Raw genomic sequence first — 20,239 nt, 5'->3', positions numbered from 1 at the left:
TCAGTCAATATCCAATAATGTGTTGGATTTTGAAAACAATGACCTGACAGCCTAAAATACAAGTGGAAAGAGGCCATCATGGATAAACACAGAAAAACACCATAAGCAGAAAAACACCATAAATTAAAGTCATACTGCAACATTTGCAAGCAGAAATACACCACACCACACCACATAGTATAGTCACATTGCAAGCAGTTGGTGTATTGTTCAAAAATCTGTTACAGTTTTATTATTTGGAAACTTTATTTACACCCACTGCTACACCATGAGGTACCCATTAAAGGCACACAGTTTTCCAGGAAGTAAAAGTAATGGGATTGTGTAATTTTTCAATTCATGGGTTCTTTAAAGTCACAAAGAAACTATAATAATGCGGATAATGAAAATAATGCGGATCATTCAAATCATCAAATCATCGGATCATTGAAAACCAATGGGATCGGAAGGGCAGAGGGGTGGGATTGTTCAAAAATCTGTGATGGTTTTATTGGTTGGAATTTTTAAGTATGCCTCCTCAGGGGCGGAGCTAGACTCTCAGCGCAGAGGGGGCGGAGCATTCTCGAGGGGCCCTTCTGATAGTCATTTTAAAATTCACAACTGTAAAATAGCTGATATATCCTATCCTATCCATAAACACAAATTGTCACTTATTGAGCCAAGCAAGCCAATGTCTAAGAAAACATACAGTGAAGCCAGAGCCACTTTGTCAGACAAGCTTGTTCTGAAGAACAAAAAAAGAAAACAGGTTGCCAGTCGCGTTCAAATGTTTCAGCACCGAGGACAGCGCGCGGTTCAGCACCACAGCGACACCACCAGGCTGTCGCTGTCTATCGCCGGTGGTGCTGATCGCCGACAGGCCAGGTGCACTGTCTCAGTACCACGTCTTTCTTACACGGGAATAACATAAATATAAAATAGACACAGCGGTCTACAACACTATACAAGGCCTATTCAAATATAAAATAGACACAGCGGTCTACAACACTATACAAGGCATATTCAAATACAAAATAGACATGGAGGTCTATAACGCTATACAAGGCATATTCAAATATAAAATAGACACGGCGGTCTATAACAATTACAAGGCCTATTCAAATACAAAGTAGACAGTAACACCACAGGCAGTGACACAAATAGGTGCCGAGATGCGGTAAGCATGGAGTTGAACAACAGATCAATCTAACATTCTGACTGATTTCTTCATAACCAAAATTTAAGTTAATAAAGACTAATTATGGATGTTTCACTCACCAATTGTTGTCCCTGCTCAGCCTGCTGTAGTTTAGTGTAGTCCATTTGTGTAACATCCTCCATAGAACAAAATAATCCGAACAGGTTAACGAACTTTGTACATATCATGATGGTCCCTTTTTAAAACTTAATCCTCCTCTCCTTCATGGTGGCAAACCTGCCAACCACTTTGTCTTTATCAATGTTTATGTCCCGCTCAACACACAGCAAAGTGAGGTTGGATAGTCTGGCCTCATCCATGCACGAACGCAAATAGCTGAAACTTCGTTCGGCACTAAATTAACAAGACTAGGTCAAAACCTAGTATATGCTGGACCGTGTATGGGTGTGCCACGTGCCACGGCCGACCAATGGTATAACTAACTCCGCTGTAGACTGTTAATATACAGAATAGTCCATACATCCATACTGATCTCCGTTCCAGCGCGTCCTGTCTCCTTTCTCTGTCGCTGTCCTCTGGTACCCATCGGTGCCGAAAACGCCGTTCGCCGCATCAGCGTCGAAATCTCGGCCAGATCACTGGGAACAAATCAGCGCCCAGCTATCGGCACTGGCCGGAACCGTGCCGGTGCCGGGAAGCGTCGGCAGTAAGCCCTCGGCGCACCGAAACCTCAATGCTTGTCTGTGTCTCTCTCTCCGCCAACAGAACAGAGGGCTGTCAGGTGGACTGAAAATTAGGCTATAATGAAAAAGTAGCTCAGTAGGGGGGACCCTACTGAGTGTGGGCCCTGGGGTGGTCGCCCCCTCTGCCCCCGTGGTCGCTCCGCTACTGTACCTCCTGGTACCCAATGAAGTCACCACTCAAGATTTTCTGTTTTCTGGAAGTAAAAATAAATGAGATTTTGATATAAAAATACAATAAAATATTTTTTTTGTCATGTTTTGGGCATCAATTGTCAAACAGGTGTATGGTGTGATCGAATGAGCGAAAAAGTCATTTTTCATGTAAGTGTGACTTTAAGCCTGTCATTCTGTAACATTTGTAGGTTACCACCAAAGATATATGCTATGTGGTAAGATATGTACAGTAAGTTAGGGCTTACAAGAAGTTTACAGAAATGCTTCTGCTTCACAAACTGCCAGACTTTCTGTACACCTCATCTCAACTCACAACCATTGACCAAATCTTGTTACATCTTTTTAGAGAAAAAATGACCCACAGCTCGGGAAGAAATGCAACAAACGAAAACAAAAAAATTGAGACAAGAATTTAATCAAATATATGACATGGTTAAAATAATGTTTTGATGGATTTTTAATTGAGAACAGCATAATTGTGTCAGTCTTGTCATGGAACTCTACTGCAAAGAGGCAAAATAACCCATTTGTCATAAAATCAGTAAATGAAATAGAGAAAGGGATATCACATTATGCCAGTCATTAGCACAGAGTTTGTTTTTTATATTTGAATGTTATTTAAAATACACAAATAATTTACTCTTCAAAACTACAATGTCTAAAAGCCTTACTTAGTACTTGAAATCAGGGGTGAGGCTGATTTCCGCTGAACGTTTGTATACCAAACTGTTAATGCATTGCTACAGTCTAGAATGACATGCAATATCTATTTAATTATTATGATTTTTTTTGTATATTCTGGTAAATATATTTAACAGGCATGGCTGTTGAACCGAGTAATTAAAAAATTAGAATTTGGTTTGACAGAAATATTGACTTTGTAGATCTGGATAGTGTGTTGAGAATGTTGCATGATCTTCACAGCATGCTAACCTGAGAGGCCTAGATGTTTTGTAGTGTTGACTCTTGTGTGACTATATGATATGATATGATATGATAATACTTTATTGTCAGATCCAGTCTGAAATTTTTCTTGCATCACAGCTGCTCCATTTGCAACATCACAAAAAAGACAAAAATTAAGACAGGACACAAAGATACATACATTCAACATATCATTACAATCACAAAAGACAGTATTCAAGGCCCTTCAACGTGCATTTGATCTGGGATTAAGCTCTATATTTAATTTTAGGATTGACTGGTGTACAAAAGAGTGCTTCAGTCTAACCCTATTAAATCGTGGAACCCTATATCTCCGATTTGATGGTAACAGTTTGTATTCGCTGTTCAGGACGTGGTTGGGGTCAGAGACAATGTTGTTGGCCAGCCTTAATATGTTATTATGATAGGCTGATTCATAGAGTTTCTCAAGTGATTGGCCTACAATCTTTGAGCAGATTTTTATTTGGTGGAGCAGTTTTGACTTTAAAGTAGTGGACAAACACTTGTGCCATGTATTATTACAATACTGTAGAACACTCATAATCACAGAAGTAAAAAACAAAAGAAGAATTTGTCTACTCACCCCAAAAGACCTAAGGCGGTGAAGAAACCAAATTCTTTGTTTTGTCCTTTTACAGACAGTTTCAATGTGGTCTTTCCAGGATAACAGATGGTCTATCATTACACCCAAGTATTTATATGAAAATACCTGATTGATTTTTTCATTATGGATAACAATAGAAACTTTATGAGAGTCAGATGGTGAGCCAAATACAATCTCTTCCGTTTTCTTTGTGTTAATCTCAAGAGCATTATTATCACTCCACTTGACCACTTTGTTCACGCCAAGTTGGTGCAGCCCAGGGTTGCCTGAGTTACTTAACAGAGATATTAGAACTGTATCATCAGAATACTTTAAAATATTAGTATAGTATCCTTATCCTGGCTTACTGACAGTCTACTGACTGTTTGACATGACGGTCTAGAAATGCAAGCACAGTGATGTTTGCATAGCATGCCACTGCACTAAGCCAGATCACTACAGTAGTAGTACCTTACAGATGAATACACAGTAATACATTTTATATCATTATGTATTCGTATATGTTTAAGTATTTCATTTCTGTTGTGCAGTAGTAAAAAATATATTAGCATCTGAATTAGTTTGCTGTAATTAAAACAGCAACAACACTTGCACCAGTATTTTAAAGTGAGATTCTAGTTTGTATTTAGAGTTGTATATAGAGAGTTTGTGTATCATGGGTTAGCTTTAATCCATCACCAGTAAAATTTTACCAGTTTACTTTTTTGGTAACACTATATAATACGGTTGTATTAACTAACATGAGTTAATGCATTAATTAATGATGATATATCATGAAATGTTTAACCAAGGCATGAATAAATGTCTTTATGTTAACTAAGTAATTAACAAATGCATTTGTAAATGCAGTAATTCAACTCTGTTCATTAGCTATTTATGACCGATCTGTCTCAGTTTTGGAACTTCCTCTTCCATTAATAAACCATTTACTAACATTAACAAAGCATGCCCAAAACTGTACTCAACACAACACCCTTTAAAAAACTTCATTGACCATTAGAGGCCACATCAGACGGGGAGCAATGCAGTTTCAACTTGCCAGGAAGTAGGGTCTTGTCTATTCTCAAAAGGCCTATGATGGCTTCCTCAGTTGTTCACTTTGTTCTGCGTCTGTGGGTTATTTAAGAGTTAACAAACATGAACTAATGTCTGCTAATTAGGAGGAAACCATTACAACTGAGACAGATAGATCATAAATAGGTCATGAACAGAGTTTAATTACTGCATTTACAAATGCATTTGTTACTTAGTTAACATGAAGAAATGTATTCATGCCTTAGTTAAGGCAAAGGAAAGCTCACAGACCAGAGATTCCATACCAGTGGAACACCCATCCCAATGGTGTCGGAGATGCCAGACAAGAGCTTAGGGCGGTGGTACAATGCAAGCGTCAAGGACGCAGACCAAAGTGAACAACTGAGGAAAGAAGCCATCATAGGCCTTTTGAGAATAGACAAGACCCTACTTCCTGGCAAGTTGAAACTGCATTGCTCCCCGTCTGATGTGGCCTCTAATGGTCAATGAAGTCCCTATTACCAAAGTTGAGAAGCTGGAGAGAACAGTCAGTTCATACATCAAGCAATATCGGCTTGTATGGGAACGGTGTGCTGGAGTTGCCCATCTCTAGCGTTACCGAGGAGTACAAATGCGCCAAGGTAAGGCTGGACATGGCCCTCACTGAATCCCAAGACTCCACAATATGAGCAGCTGCTCACAGGCTGGCTACAGGGAGGAAGTGGGCCCTGTCTGAAGCTGTACAGCAAGCAAAATCTGCTCTCAGGCATGGAGACATAGAAGGTCATGTGCAGCATGGAAGAGGTGGTTTTGGTCTCGTAACAAGCACACCTACTTGGCACAAAGCAACATCTGGCCAGAGGAGAAAGCTTGTGGTAGAAGAGGTGCGGCAGCAGGAGGAAGCAGAACGATGTGCAAAAGCCGTCTCACAAGCTAAGCAGGGCCAGTGGAGAAGATTGGAAAACCTTTGGGAGATGAAAGGAAGCAGACTTAGCTTCATCATCAGCGCCACCTACGACATTCTTCCCACTCCTAAGAACCTAAACCAGTGGGTTGGAGAAGACCCAACATGTCTCCTCTGCCAAACACCAGCAACATTAAGACACATCCTCACCAGCTGCGAAACAAGTCTCACCCAAGGGCGTTATACCTGGAGGCACAACCAAGTCCTCCGGCAACTGGTGCTTATTCTGGAAGGAAGGAGGAATGCCACACCCTCTCTCCCCCACCTTCTGGCTTATCATACACCACGGCCTTTGTACCAGCAGGACAACTCCCAAGGAACCCATCTGTAAGAAAGGAATCAAGCCTACTGGATACAGCCCCAGATTGGAAAATACAGGTTGATCTAGACCAGAAGCTCACCTTTCCACCAGAGATCATCATAACCAATCTCAGGCCGGATCTGATCTTGTGATCCACCTCACAGAAGTCCATGTACATCGTGGAGCTAACTGTGCCATGGGAGGCTGCAGTAGGATAAGCGTACAAACGCAAGAAGCTGAAGTATTCAGAGCTAGCAGCCGAAGCGGTACAACGGGGCTGGAGAACTCAGGTGCTCCCTGTGGAGGTAGGCTGCAGAGGCTTTGTAACCACATCAACCACCAGGCTGTTGAAAGGGATGGGAGTCTGGGGACAGGCCCTCTGACAAGCCGTCAAGTTGCTGTCCAAGGCTGCCGAGGCAGCAATTGGATCTGGTGGAAAAGAAAGGATACCAGCTGGGCTGCAAGATGCAGATCAGCCAGCAGGAGGGGTAAAAGCGGAGGGGGGTGCACCTGGGATGCCAGGTGTCAGTGTTGAGCCCATTGGAGGTTTCGGGGCCTATCAACGAAACACCAACTAAAGAGGGTGCCCACCTGATGACCCCAGTGAAGTGGTTACCCCTACCCCCACCCAAGCAAGCAAGAGCCAATTACTGTTAGAGGGATTGTAATATCAAGTCCTATGAGCTCAACTCAACCAAGCATTTGTTTACCATAATTAATGCATTAACTCATGTTAATCAACCTTGTTAAAAATGTTACCACTTTTTCCTTAGAAACATTGACATAAAGGACAATTCCAGTGTGATGAGGTTTTGTTTTTTTGTTTTTTTTACATTTCCCATTCCTTTAATGTTAATTGTGACAGTTTTTACATGCCTGCGCCATGATTAAAAATATTTTTCAATAAGTTTTGCTGTATCTCTTGGGCTCATTCACTCTAATTCAGCTCCAGATGGCATAAAAAACAAGAATACTTCTAATTCAGTCTGTAAAGGTAATCACTGTGAATGAGAAGCCACCAATCACTTTTTGAAAAGTTGCAGAATGCTAATATCAGGCTGAAAATCTTTACATTTTGAAAGAAGTTCCGTTAACCGTTTGATATCAATGCACGCATGATACAGGAGGGGGCATCTTCCACTTTCTGCTTCTCTGATTTCTGTGTTTTCAACCAATAACAAATGTTCTCTGTAGTTACGTTAGGACCCGCCTTTTGTCTGTCACAACCCATTCAAGCCAATAGACGAAACAAAGCAAGACGTTTCTGCCAGCTGTATTCTGTAAAATAAAATGGAAAAATAAAGTTTGATTTTACACAATTACTGCTTAAAATGTGCACCCTCTTCTTTACTGGAAGTACCTCATAATATTTAGACAGTGCTTATTTAAAAATATTTACTTTTAAACACAACTAAGACGAGGGAGAAATAGCAAATATCTCATAACATGATGAAAGTGATCTGCAGTGATGTAAAATAGTAAGGGACTGCAGGAAATGAGAAAAAACTCCAATCACGCTGGAATTGTCCTTATTGTCCTAACCTTATGTGAGAAATACTATAGCTCTGAATAACACCTCATCTAAAAAGTACTCTTTTCTTTCTTTTTGTCACCTTTCTGCACTGGCAGAGCATCTTGGGATTGAATTTATGGGTATGGATCATTCCTTCCTCCTTGTTTGCAGATGTAGGATTAGAAGCTTGAGCCTGACCCTCTACTTCAGCCAGTTTCCTTTTGCCAAATGAAGGGATCATACAGCCTTGACAGACTACATTCAGCACAAATAATATATGACATTTCATATAATAATATTTTTGCAATCAATAACAACACCTAAAATGTTTTTATGAAAGTTATCCTCTCAACCTAAAATGCCACATGCCCCATTTTGTTATAATTGTCCACATTAGCCTTCCCATAAACAGTGCAAATGCTGCTGATTGATTTGAGCACACCACTAAAGCCAGAGTGGCTGTACAATGGTTACGCTGTATGTTCAGATCCCTTCAGCCCTCCCTCCCTGCATCTTCTGTTTGAACCAGTGTTCAGCATGTAATGATAGACTAGCATCACCATCTAACTCCTTCCATTTCCTGCCATCTGTCTTCCCATTTCTTTCCAACTTTTCCTTACATTCCCTCTTCCTTCTATCAGCTCCATGGTTTGTCCTTCCTCTCAGTGTGATGGCAGTTGTTGTCTTTTATCTTCTAAATGATGAATGCTACCTGAACCATTGACAAATGACTGTTTTCCTTTAAAATATTTTTTTGGGGTAGCATCATTTGTCTCCACTGAATTCCTGGCACTGGATTAATAGTCTCCATTAATCAATTCATTAAAATGACTTTTTAGAGAAATATGATAGATTTACAGATCTCTTTGCAGTAGATCTCTTTATAACTGACAAAAACACATAAAGCATTCAGTTGTTTCAATTCCAAGTGTTATTTCCTGTGAAAACGTAGTGCTTGTACTGTTTTGATTATAAACCATTAATATTTTACTGTTTGAGTGTGATTTTAATGAATTCCTATGCTGTAAACAGCACCTGCATTATTAGTGTAGTGGACTGGTTAAAATGTATTTCAGGGAGCGCATTCTATTGTCATTTCCTCCATTATGATTGCTCAGGCTAACCTTGAACTAACACATTGTGTCTGACTGTACTAAGCAGAATTGTCTCCCAGCTCAGTGGATTAGATTTCCACCGCCTCAGTAACAGCTAATTAACACTAATACAATTATCCATTTGGACTGTTGGTTGTTGTGAATGTAAAAACCTCCACCTTAAGAGCCTGTTCTGATCATTTTGGGTGTATGGCTAGAATGGCCCGTGTGTGTGTGTGTGTGTGTGTGTGTGTGTTTGTGTGTGTGGGAGGGTGGGTGCGCATGACCTGCATATTGTGGAGTTTTAAGAATGGGCTGTCCTCTTTTCCAGAAGCTGAGGAGCTGTATCAGAAACGTGTATTAACAATAACAGGAATCTGCATTGCACTCCTAGTGGTTGGAATCATGTGTGTGGTTGCCTACTGCAAAACAAAGTAATTCATGTCACATTTTTATACTAAACTGAAAATTAAAATTACATTGTTACTTATTTTGTATTGTTGTCAATACATGAAAATATGATCATTCATCATCCATTACAACATTCAATCCATAATAACATTAGATCAAACGTGATTCTAATTTTGCCTTTTGGAACATTTGGACCCTTCCTCTCATATATTTTGTCCAGTTGCAAGCCAGGCAGCCTCACAATCCAGTTTCTTCCTCCACAAATAGGAAGCAGAGGAAGAAGCTCCATGATCGTCTAAGGCAGAGCCTGAGAAATGAGAGGAACAACATGGCAAGCTTGGCCAGCGGACCTCCGATTTCCAACTCGCCCCTTGAAAACTTTCAGCTTGTGAACGTAAGTTATTACTTATTGATATTAATTAATTTAAAAGCGTGCTAATCTCTAAAATATGTGCACTTAAGTATATTATCATTCATGGTTTCCTGCTCCTCTTTTCATAGCAATACGTGTCTAAAAATGCAATGACTATACAGCATGTAACTGAGAAGGAGACAGAAACATCCTTCTCCACAAGCCAATATGCTTCATCGGCACATCAATCCACAGCAGTCACCCACATCTCTAGCCAAAGGTAAGGAAAGATTCTACATGGCAGCTTTTTCTGTCAATTTGGTTGAGTCCACCATTTTTAAAGAGGGATGCACTGTGGCTTAGAAAAGTACTGCAATTTCAGCCTCTAAAAGTACTGTTATACTGTATAATAAGGTCTTTGTATGATGTCCTTTGATGTGTCACAACTGTCAAAATATACTGCCACCAGGCTCTCTATATTGTCTTAACCCCTTGTTCCCTGACTTTAGCTGACTTAACCCCTTGTTCAGGGAACTATTCCTTTGACCCCTTGTTCCCTGAACTATTCCTTTGACCCCTTGTTCCCTTGTTCAGGGAACAAGGGGTTAAAGGAATAGTTCACCCAAAAATGTACTCACCCTCATGTCAGTTGAAATGAGATTCACGTGAATGCACCGGGTCTGAGTACGTGCACGCACAAACGTTTTTCGTAAACAATGGCTCTAGTGAAGATTTCCACCAAATAATGGTGTAAATAAATAAATCGGTCTTTTCCACTCACTGTGCCATCGTTTGGCTTCAGAAGACTTGGATTATGCTGCACGATCTGTGTGGAGTAATTTTATGGATATTTTTTGTTCTTTTTTTACAATTTTTGGAACTCTAAAGATCAGTCCCCACGGATTTCAAAAGTGTTTCAACTGGCATGAGGGTGAGTAGATAATGACACAATTTTCATTTTTGGGTGAACTATTCTGTTAATTGGCAGTGTTATGGAGCAGTTAGCTAGTCTAGAAGTTAAACTGCATTAATTAAGCTCCCACATACATTAAACTTGTAGATGAACTCTTTTAACTACAAACTGTATGGTTCTATAAAAACGTTTTCACAAGAAATAAGAATATGTGCCAGCTATCAGTATCAGCTATGAGTTTTAATGAATTTTGAATCTTAAGCATGTTTGTTTACATGCAACACCTTACAGGCTGTAATTCATTGTCTACATTCTCGCACATCCTGATTTTGCTGAGTTAGAACCATCCCAGTGTCAACAAGGGCGGTGTTTGCCTTAAATCTGCTCAGCCAATCCCAAACTTCATCATATGACATCACTACCTGTGCATGGTTTTGTTATGGTTTTTGCGCCCTCTTCAGCATTTTTTAAAATCACATCTTTGACTTGTCCATCTCTGTGCCAGAGGTAAGGACCTTTATTTTATATGTTACTTGTTGATGTGATAAACATTATGCATTGGTGGTTTTAATTTTTTTTTGGTTTTTTTTGTTGTTGCAAAGTTATGGAACTGGTCTGGATATCTTAGCTTGCTTACCACTTTTGTGTTGACCCAGAGACGTCATGCCTAATGTTGACTTGGGGACATCATGTAGGTGTGTTACTGTTGACCCAGGGACATCATGCCTAATGTTGACCTGAGGACATCTTGTAGGTCTTGTAACATGGCTAATGTTGACCCGGGGACATCATGTAGTTGTGTTGACCCAGGCACATCATGCCTAATGTTGATCTGAGAACATCACAGTTGTGTTAATACTTTTATGGTGACCCGGGAACAATATATAACGACATTAGGCATGATGTCCCTGGGTCAACACAACTACATTATGTCCCCTGGTCAACAATTGGCATGATGTCCCTGGGTCAACATTAGGCATGATGTCCCCAGGGCAACAATAGGCATGATGTCCCTGGGTCAACACAAAAGTATCCATATGTGTGGTAAGCAGTGGCAAGTGGTAAGCAAGATCAGATATCCAGACCAGCTCCATAACTTTGCAACTTTGGAACAAGTATTGAGGCAACTGTTCCAACATAGCAATAGCTATAGCCAAGTTAGGTAGCAAGCATGCTAATGTTAGCTAAAGTAGCTATTTTAATGTGTCATTAAAACCACCAATGCAGGGGTGTCATGCAAACTAAAAAACAGGAGGTGCACAAAAGAGTGTGGGATTTTAGGGTCCTCATACAGAAAATGTTTAAAGGTAGAGAGTGAGATATATAGAGAGGTATAGTGAGAGGGGTAGAGAGAGAGAGAGAGAGAGAGAGAGAGAGAGAGAGAGAGAGAGAGAGAGTAGGATATAGATGTATATATATATATATGTAGAGAGAGAGAGAGAGAGAGGGTCAAGACCGGGTTTCTTGAGGCGCAGCTGAACTATGGCGTGTTTGAAACTGGGTGGCACAGTACCTGTGGCTAGGGAACTGTTAAAAATGGCAAGTAAGCTAGGACCAATTGCCTGGTCCTAGCTTGGAGTTGACTGGTAGTGGGCTTCATACCTGCAATATTTTTTTGGAGCGAAGGAATAGAAATCAGGTAGTTATTACAGTTCGCAGAATTCTGATTTTGTAGTGAGAAAACCTTGTCAACGGGGTCATGTTAACCTCAACTGTATTTAAAACAAATGCTTTGAACTCCTCGCAAATTATTGGAGAGTAGTTCAAAGTAGAGCTGGCAGAAGGATTGATTACCGAATATATAGTGTTAAACAGAACCTTTGAGTTATGACTGCTTTTAGGGGTAATGTCTGTGAAGTATTTTGCTCTTGCCCCTTTAATCGTCAGCTGATATTTAACTAAGAGATATTTAAAAATCTCAAAGGAAATGTGAACTTTGTCATTCTTCCACTTGCGCTCTGCTTTTCACCAGTTCCTTCTTAAAGAGTGTGCTTGATAATTTAACCAAGGATCAGATTTAGGTCTGCAAGTTCTCATCTGAAGAGGGGCAATGAAGTCTAAGTTGGACAAACAGAAACAATTAAAGAGGCCTATTAAGTCCTCCATACTTGAACAGAGAGGAGAGGATTCAATAATGGAAGTGATAGGAGCTGCACTGTATGCATGGGAGAACAAATTGGTTGTGGAAGGTTTGGACAGTAGCAATTTCAGCAGTAGGTAGAGGCAACTCAGTATCAAATGAAATTGCCTTATGATCAGACACACAGATTTCATTTAACTCAAAGTTTCCAAGAGAAAGCCCATAAGAGAGCACTAAGTCCAGGGTATGTTTTTTTCTTTTTTTACATGTGTAGGACCAGTTACAGACTGTACCAGCTTAAAAACGTCAGTAAGATTCAGAAATTCAGATGCCAGCGCATGTGAGGGACAGCAAACATGAATATTAAAATCATCATATGTGTGTTTTCCTAGGCATTGCTAAGGTGTGCTAGGTGGTTGCTAAGGTGTTTCTAAGTGGTTGCTAGGGTGTTTCAATGTGGTAGCTAAGGTGTACTAGGTGGTTGCTGGGGTGTTTCTAAGTGGTTGCTAGGGTGTTTCTAGGTGGTTGCTAAGGTGTACTAAGTGGTTGCTAAGGTGTTTCTAGGTGGTTGCTAAGGTGTACCAGGTGGTTGCTAGGGTGTTTCTAGGCAGTTGCTAAGGTGTGCTAGATGGTTGCTAGGGTGTTTCAAAGCGGTTGCTAAGGTGTACTAAGTGGTTGCTAGGGTTTTTGCAAGTGGTTGTTAGGGTGTTTTCTAAGCGGTTCTAAGATTTTGCAATCACAGGACAGCCCATAATAACACTGCACAGCCGATAACAACCATAGGACATCCCATAATAATCAGTGTGGTTAATCAGGTGGACAGGTGGATAGTTAGACAGGTTAGTCAGACAGGTGGTCACTTAGACAGGTGGTCAGTTAGACAAGTGGTCAGTTAGACTGGTGGTCAGTTAGACAGGTGGTCAGTTAGACAGGTGGGCAGTTAGACAGCTGAATTAGACAGGTGGTCAGTTAGACAGGTGGTCAGTTAAACAGCTGAATCAGTTAGACAGGTGGTCAGTTAGACAGCTGAATCAGTTAGACAGGTGGTCTGTTAGACAGCTGAATCAGTAAGACAGGTGTTCAGTTAGACAGGTGGTCAGTTAAACAGCTGAATCAGTTAGACAGGTGGTCAGTTAGACAGCTGAATCAGTTAGACAGGTGGTCAGTTAGACAGAGAGACAGATGTATGTGTGTGTATGTGGCTGCACAGCTGAGCCTGTGGCAGCTGAGTTCTATGGCAGTTGATGACATCAGCTGCTGTGAAAATTCCACCATGATTGTGAATGTGGAATTAATTAGCGATAAAAGTTAAATATCTTAAAAAGTATAAACAGTATGAAAAAGTTGAATACACACCTCTCATTCCAGTATGAGCTAAACAGTTTAAAGCTTGAATGAAGTTTGTAGGTGAAAGTATGAAGGAGTAGATAGTCAGCAAAGGGGAGAATAATAATAAAAACTAGAAAAGGTTCAATTTTCTGAAGAAAATTTGTGGGCTTGCTTCAGCAAGACAGGTTGAAGACAGTTGAATTCATTACAAAGAGTTTAAATGTCTTTACATTTTGAGTATTTGGATCTTATGCAATTCATTTGAAAGCCAAAAGTCATGTAGTTATCAATACATGAAAGGATAGGTAGGCCTAATAATGTTTTTAAAGGTTGTAGTATTATGGGTTGTAGTAAAAGCAGCAGTTGTAATATCAGGAGGAGAAGTAATACAATTAGCAGTAGTAGTAGTATTTGGACTATCAGTATTAGAAACAGAAGTAGCACTAGTGGTAGTAGTAGTAGCAGTAGCAGTAGTAGTAGAGCTGTGTGTGTATGTTACACAGTGAAATACACTGTAGATGCTCATATTTGACTACAGCAAATGACTGGATCACTTTGGAATTAGGTGGCAGTGACTATAAGAAATGACTGAATATAAGCCTTCAATGTTAAGGGTACAATGTCAGTAGAGCTCCCCGTGGCGTCATAAACATGACACAACAGTCCAGGGAGAAACAACAGTGTCATGAATAGGGGGGGGGGGGGTCTGCTGACAGTGTCTGTAGAGAAAGGAGAGAAGCCTTCTATCAATAGTAGTATTTGGACTACCAGTATTAGAAACAGTAAAAGTAACTAGAGTCTATAGTTACTAAGTCACAGTTCATCAGGGGCTTGAAGTCACAACCTTGTGGTCCAAAGACCTGAGCTTTACTACTCTGCCAACTTCCACTTTGGTGTGTGCCACAGTGGGGAACCAAAACAAAGGGTCAAGTGATAGGTCACAGGTGCTAGTCCAAACCATATTGAAAGCCTCAGAAAGAATATTATAACTGTACTAGCGCATTAATCAATTTACACATGGCTTTATACACATCATCTTGACAGTCCAGACATCATTTGTATTTAGTTTGATGAAGATTGATCAAACTATCTTGAACATATCACATTGTCAATTTATCAAACTATTTGCAGCTGCACATTTCCATCTACTGTGCGCTCAGTTTTCAAGATATCATTATATTTTTAGGGCTGTTTACTAATTAAGGTATGGCGATTTCAAAAATCATATTTTTTTCCTGTAACGTACAGTTTAGGAGGACAACACTGTGGGATCAAAGACAGTTTTTGCTATAAACAGAGGGGGCGACGTCAGAATCGGGGGTAGGTACCAGTGTACGAAAGATTTATCTCACTTCAGCCGACATGTCCTGAAAATTTCAGCTCTCTAGGACATACGGCTGATTTTTAGTGAATTTAATACCAATGAAGATTTGGTTATTATGCAATAAGCAACGCCCACTTCCATCAATAATGACCAAATTTAATGGATCGACTTGGACATGATCCTAGAACATGTGTAAAAATTTTCATAAAAATCTATGCAGTCAATTATGAGATATGAACTTTTTGTATTTGTAGCGCCCACTAGTGGTACAGCTCAAAATGCTTTTGTGGGTGTGTTCACGCAACATTTCTCAACATGTGTTTAAAATTTTGGCTTGATTAGATGAATAGTTAATGAGTTATGGCCAATTTAGTGTTATGGCGTGTTTCATTAAAAGTTTATTGGTCGATAAAAGCCAAACCATTTGACCTATCAATAACCTTTATACAACTTTGAAAGAGGACAGTCCCAAGATTCTCCACACCAAGTTTCATGTGAATTGGATGAATAGCCTAGGAGGAGTTGCGAAAAAAGTGTTTCTTAAATAATTCAAAATGGCAGACAATGCAATATGGTGGACATTGAAAGTGATATATGGGTTGGACTCGGCACATTCCAAAGAATCTAGGAACAGAAGAATTTTCAGTCTACAACACATGGTTCAGAAGTTTTTGGCCAAAACATACAAGCATAAAGTTGCTTGTTATAGCGCCACCATCTGGCCAATGTGCATGGGCTGCCTTGCCTTGTAGTGGTGGGCCATAGGAGCCCACCTGACAAATTTGGTTGCTGTAGGACTTATGGTTTCTGAGCTGCAGATACTTTTAGCGGAGAAAATGAAAGAAAGAAAGAAAGAAAGAAAGAAAGAAAGAAGCAGAATAATTCCAGCAAATACAATAGGGTTCTAGCACTACATGCTTGGACACGTAGTGTCCAATTGTTGTAGAAAGAGTAACACAATTAGTAGTAATAGTAGTGGTATTATTTGCAGTAGTAGTTGTAACAGTAACAGTAGAAGTAGTTGTAGCAGTATTAGAAGTAGTAGTAGTAGTAGCAGTAGTAGTAGTAGTAGTAGTAGCAGCAGTAGTAGTTGTAGCAGCAGTAGTAGTAGTAGCAGTATTAGAAGAAGTAGTAGTAGTAGTAGTAGTAGTAGTAGTAGCAGTAGTAGCAGTATTAGAAGTAGTAGAAGTAATAGCAGTATTAGAAGTAGTAGTAGTTGTAGTAGCAGTAGTAGTTGTAGCAGTCGTAGTAGTAGCAGTATTAGAAGTAGTAGTCGTAGTAGCAGCAGCAGTAGCAGTAGCAGTATTAGAAGTAGTAGTAGTAGCAGTACTAGTAGTAGCAGTATTAGAAGTAGTAGTAGTAGCAGTAGTAGTAGTAGTAGCAGTATTAGAAGTAGTAGTAGTAATAGCAGTATTAGAAGTAGTAGTAGTAGTAGCAGTAGTAGTTGTAGCAGTAGTAATAGTAGCAGTATTAGAAGTAGTAGTAGTAGTAGCAGTATTAGAAGTAGTAGTAGTAGTAGCAGTAGTAGTTGTAGCAGTAGTAGTAGTAGCAGTATTAGAAGAAGTAGTAGTAGTAGTAGCAGTAGTAGCAGTATTAGAAGTAGTAGAAGTAATAGCAACATTAGAAGTAGTAGTAGTTGTAGTAGCAGTAGTAGTTGTAGCAGTCGTAGTAGTAGCAGTATTAGAAGTAGTAGTAGTAGTAGCAGCAGTATTAGAAGTAGTAGTAGTAGCAGCAGTAGTAGTTGTAGCAGTATTAGAAGTAGCAGTAGTAGTAGTAGTAACAGTAGTAGTAGTAGCAGCAGTAGTAGTAGTAGTAGTAGTAGCAGTAGTAGTAGTAGTGGCAACAGTAGTTGTAATGGAAGTAGAATCAGTCATTGTAGATGTGTGTGTCTCTCTCTCTGCTTCTCTCCCTGTCTCCCACCAGTCACCAGGTGTACTCGATTCCTAATCACACACTCTCTACAGAAGGAAAAAGAGGCTGTGTGGAGACTGAGAATTTGTTTTGAAAGTGGAATACTCTGAAACAAACGTCCATAGCTCAAAAACTACAAATGAGTCACATGACTTGACTGACTTGACATGACATGACTGAGTCTGACTCGAGTCACAGTTTTAATTGCTTGAGACTTGACTTGATGCATTAAGAGAAGACTTGAGACTTTACTTGGGTTCTGCTGACTTGGGACTTGACTTTGACTTCTGCTTTGATGACTTAAAAAGATTTCTAAAGTCTTGACAAAAGATCTTGGCCCGGATCTACTAAACGTTTGCGCCAGTGCAAATCGCATTGCGGGTGCTAAAACCTTGTTCTCTGCACAACACATTTTGCGCCTGAAATCATGGGTTGATCTAATCTTTTTTGCGGTTTGATATAATTGCATATGCATTTGTGGGTGTTCCAAGGATGATGCGCAAAATTAAGGGAGGGTTTTATGGAAATTGGCAGAGGACGTGATTTATCAAGAGGCGGTGGCCGTTAACACCTGTTGATTGCACACAGAATTTAAGACCTAGGAAAAGCATGTCTTGCGCACAGAATGGCTCCAACGAGACTGGCTCTGTAACCGGCTCTAAGATCAAGGTGACACAGTCATCTACACATCATAACATGTAGACATTAGATGGCATCCCTATTATAATTCCAATCAGGTTTAAACAGGTATGCTGATTTAAAAATACACTATTTACGCATCATTGGCAGAGTAGCAGAATGCGCACTCAATATGTAGACTATTACCTAAATATACAAAAAGGACACTTATTGTGAGCCAATATCTGAGCGGCATAGCCTTGATGTAAACAATGCAGCTAAAACATGTGTGTAATAACCTCTCCGTGGAGAGGTGTGTGTGCGGCTTCCAGTGTTGGGCAAGCTACTTGGAAAATGTAGTGAGCTAAGCTACCAGTTACTCTACATTAAAGGAAGCTCCACTACATAGAAGCTATCCCCCAGAGAAATTTAGCTATAAGCTACGAGCAACATGGCAAAAGTAGTTTGCTACATCGAAGCTACTTTTTTTTTTTTTTTTTACATTGGGCCAACTTCATGCCTAATCAATGTTATCTCAGTGATCAAGAAAAACTGTCAGTCAAACAAATAGGCAGCAAAGAAATGTTCAGTTCAATTGTTTATTATAAAAAAAAAAGCTGTGCCTTTGCGAGCAACTGCTCTTATAACAATACCAATTTGGCAACAAAAACAAACAAACAAAAAAACATGCTCCACATAATAACATAAAGCAAAGTGTTGTATGTTCATCTATGTTTGTTTGCGTGTGTGTGTGTGTGGCTGGGTACTTGTGGTGCCCAGCTGCATTCACTTTATTAGTGTGCTTGCCGTAGACAGAGCACACTCTTATTATCTCACATACTTATTAGTGTGCTTGCCAAAGCACACTCTTATTATCTCACATACTTATTAGTGTGCTTGCCGTAGGCAGAGCACACTCTTATTATCTCACATACTTATTATTATTATTATTATTATTAGTGTGCTTGTCGTAGGCAGAGCACACTCTTAATATCTTGCATACTTATTATTATTAGTGTGCTTGCCGTAGGCAGGGCACACTCTTATTATCTCACATACTTATTAGTGTGCTTGCCGTAGGCAGAGCACACTCTTATTATCTCACATACTTATTATTATTATTATTATTATTAGTGTGCTTGCCGTAGGCATGGCACACTCTTATTATCTCACATACTTATTAGTGTGCTTGCCGTAGGCAGAGCACACTCTTATTATCTCACATACTTATTACTATTATTATTATTAGTGTGCTTGCCGTAGGCAGGGCACACTCTTATTATCTCACATACTTATTAGGCCGACACTTAACGGAGCTTCTCGGGCACACGGTGCCGCTCAGTGACGATAGCTGGGCGCCGATTTGTCCCCAGTGATCCGGCCGACATTTTGGCGCGGGTCGCGACGCCAGTGCGTCACCAGGTGTCCGCCGGATGGAGTTTTTTACCAGCTGGCTTGATGCACTTGGGACAGAGGGACCGTGGTAAGTCAAAACAAACACACGCAATCTATACATTTAACGTTATTGCCCCTGGTGTGTAGCCCTATATTTTTCCATTTCAAATTTTATTTAGGCTACGAGAGCTTACTAGGCTATGAAAATTAAATGGTCGAGCTCATTCATGTCAGTGCTTCGACACAGCCAGCAGATGGCAACAGAGACCATGAGTTCCCCACATGGGCTTTCTGTCAGCCTCGGCTGCCGTCTTTGTGATGCGTTTAGGGTCCTTGGAAAGCTGGGAATCTGTAGTTTCATTCGATACCAAACATGTTGTTGTGGAGTGATGAGAAAAGTATCCCAGTGCCTTTGAACGCAACTGGCTCTGTTTACTGAGTCTAGTCTGTCAAATTCAAAAGGGGCCAGTGTTACAATTACCTAGGTATCTGGTTAGATGAAAAATTGTCTTTTAAACCCATGTCAATGAACTGACTAAGAAAGTAAAATTTTAACTGGGTTTCTTTTTTTAGGAATAAGCAATGCCTTACCATGAGTAGTAGGATGCAGATTGTATAAGCAACACTTTTTATTAGTGCTTGATTAGGGTGCTGCTGGGTGATGCATTTTATAGGGATTGCTCTTGTTTTTCTTAGTAGACTTTCTTATTTTGTCTGCATGTGGATGGTCTGGAAATAACTTGTCTTGGATTTTGTTTGTTGTTTTGTTTTCTTGTTGTTGTGTACACAGGTCTGTCTTGCAAACAAGATCTCGATCTCAATGGGACTTACCTGTTTAAATAAAGGAAATAAAAAATATATTTTAGGACATTATTATTAAAACTCTTTATGATCAGACACAGTTTGGACAAAATACAATTGGTTTACAGATTTACGGAGCAAAATGCTAACAATTGCAATGCTGCACTGCTTAGCAAAACTAGCCAAGTCTAAGGGCAGGGGCATTGCAAGGGCGGCAAGCACACTTACATTTTCTTTAGAAAATTTAGCCTTTTCTAGTTTGTTATATTGTTCCAGAGTGACTTTTTACGGGTAAAATATTCTCTTCTTTGCAGCTCTTTGGTGTTTTCTCTGCCACCAACACTTCCAGCTCCACTGGAGAGAAATTTGCGCTTCTTTTGTCCATCATTACGTTGCCGCAAATAGGCTATTGTGCACATTGTTTGGCCCTTATATTTGCGCAGTTGCAATTATAATTAATTATCTGCGCCTCCACTCATTTGCATGCACTAGCTACTTTAGTAAATACCTTGCGCTGGCGGTACAAATTTCACCCGCAATTGCTTTTGTGCTGCGCCTGGAATTACGACATGTTAGTAGATTCGGGCCCTTGTGTTGACTTAGATTGAAAGTGAT

The 20,239-nt window shown here is 40.0% G+C and overlaps 1 protein-coding gene across 2 annotated transcripts in view; it reads left to right on the top strand.

The window, feature by feature from the left end:
* The window catches only part of nrg1 (neuregulin 1), a 192,264-nt gene that overhangs the window by 146,164 nt on the left and 25,861 nt on the right, over positions 1 to 20,239 (top strand). For both annotated transcript variants that reach the window (XM_078287920.1, XM_078287918.1), the window contains exons 5-7: positions 8,822 to 8,924; positions 9,169 to 9,295; positions 9,403 to 9,533. In XM_078287920.1, the coding sequence (XP_078144046.1) occupies positions 8,822 to 8,924; positions 9,169 to 9,295; positions 9,403 to 9,533 (361 nt within the window). The remainder of the gene's footprint in view (positions 1 to 8,821; positions 8,925 to 9,168; positions 9,296 to 9,402; positions 9,534 to 20,239) is intronic.

The sequence above is a fragment of the Centroberyx gerrardi genome, chromosome 2 (genome assembly GCF_048128805.1).
Source record: "Centroberyx gerrardi isolate f3 chromosome 2, fCenGer3.hap1.cur.20231027, whole genome shotgun sequence".
Classification (NCBI taxonomy): Eukaryota; Metazoa; Chordata; class Actinopteri; order Beryciformes; family Berycidae; genus Centroberyx; species Centroberyx gerrardi.
Note: the sequence above shows the minus strand (reverse complement) of the source record. Positions and strands in the feature narration are given on the sequence as shown.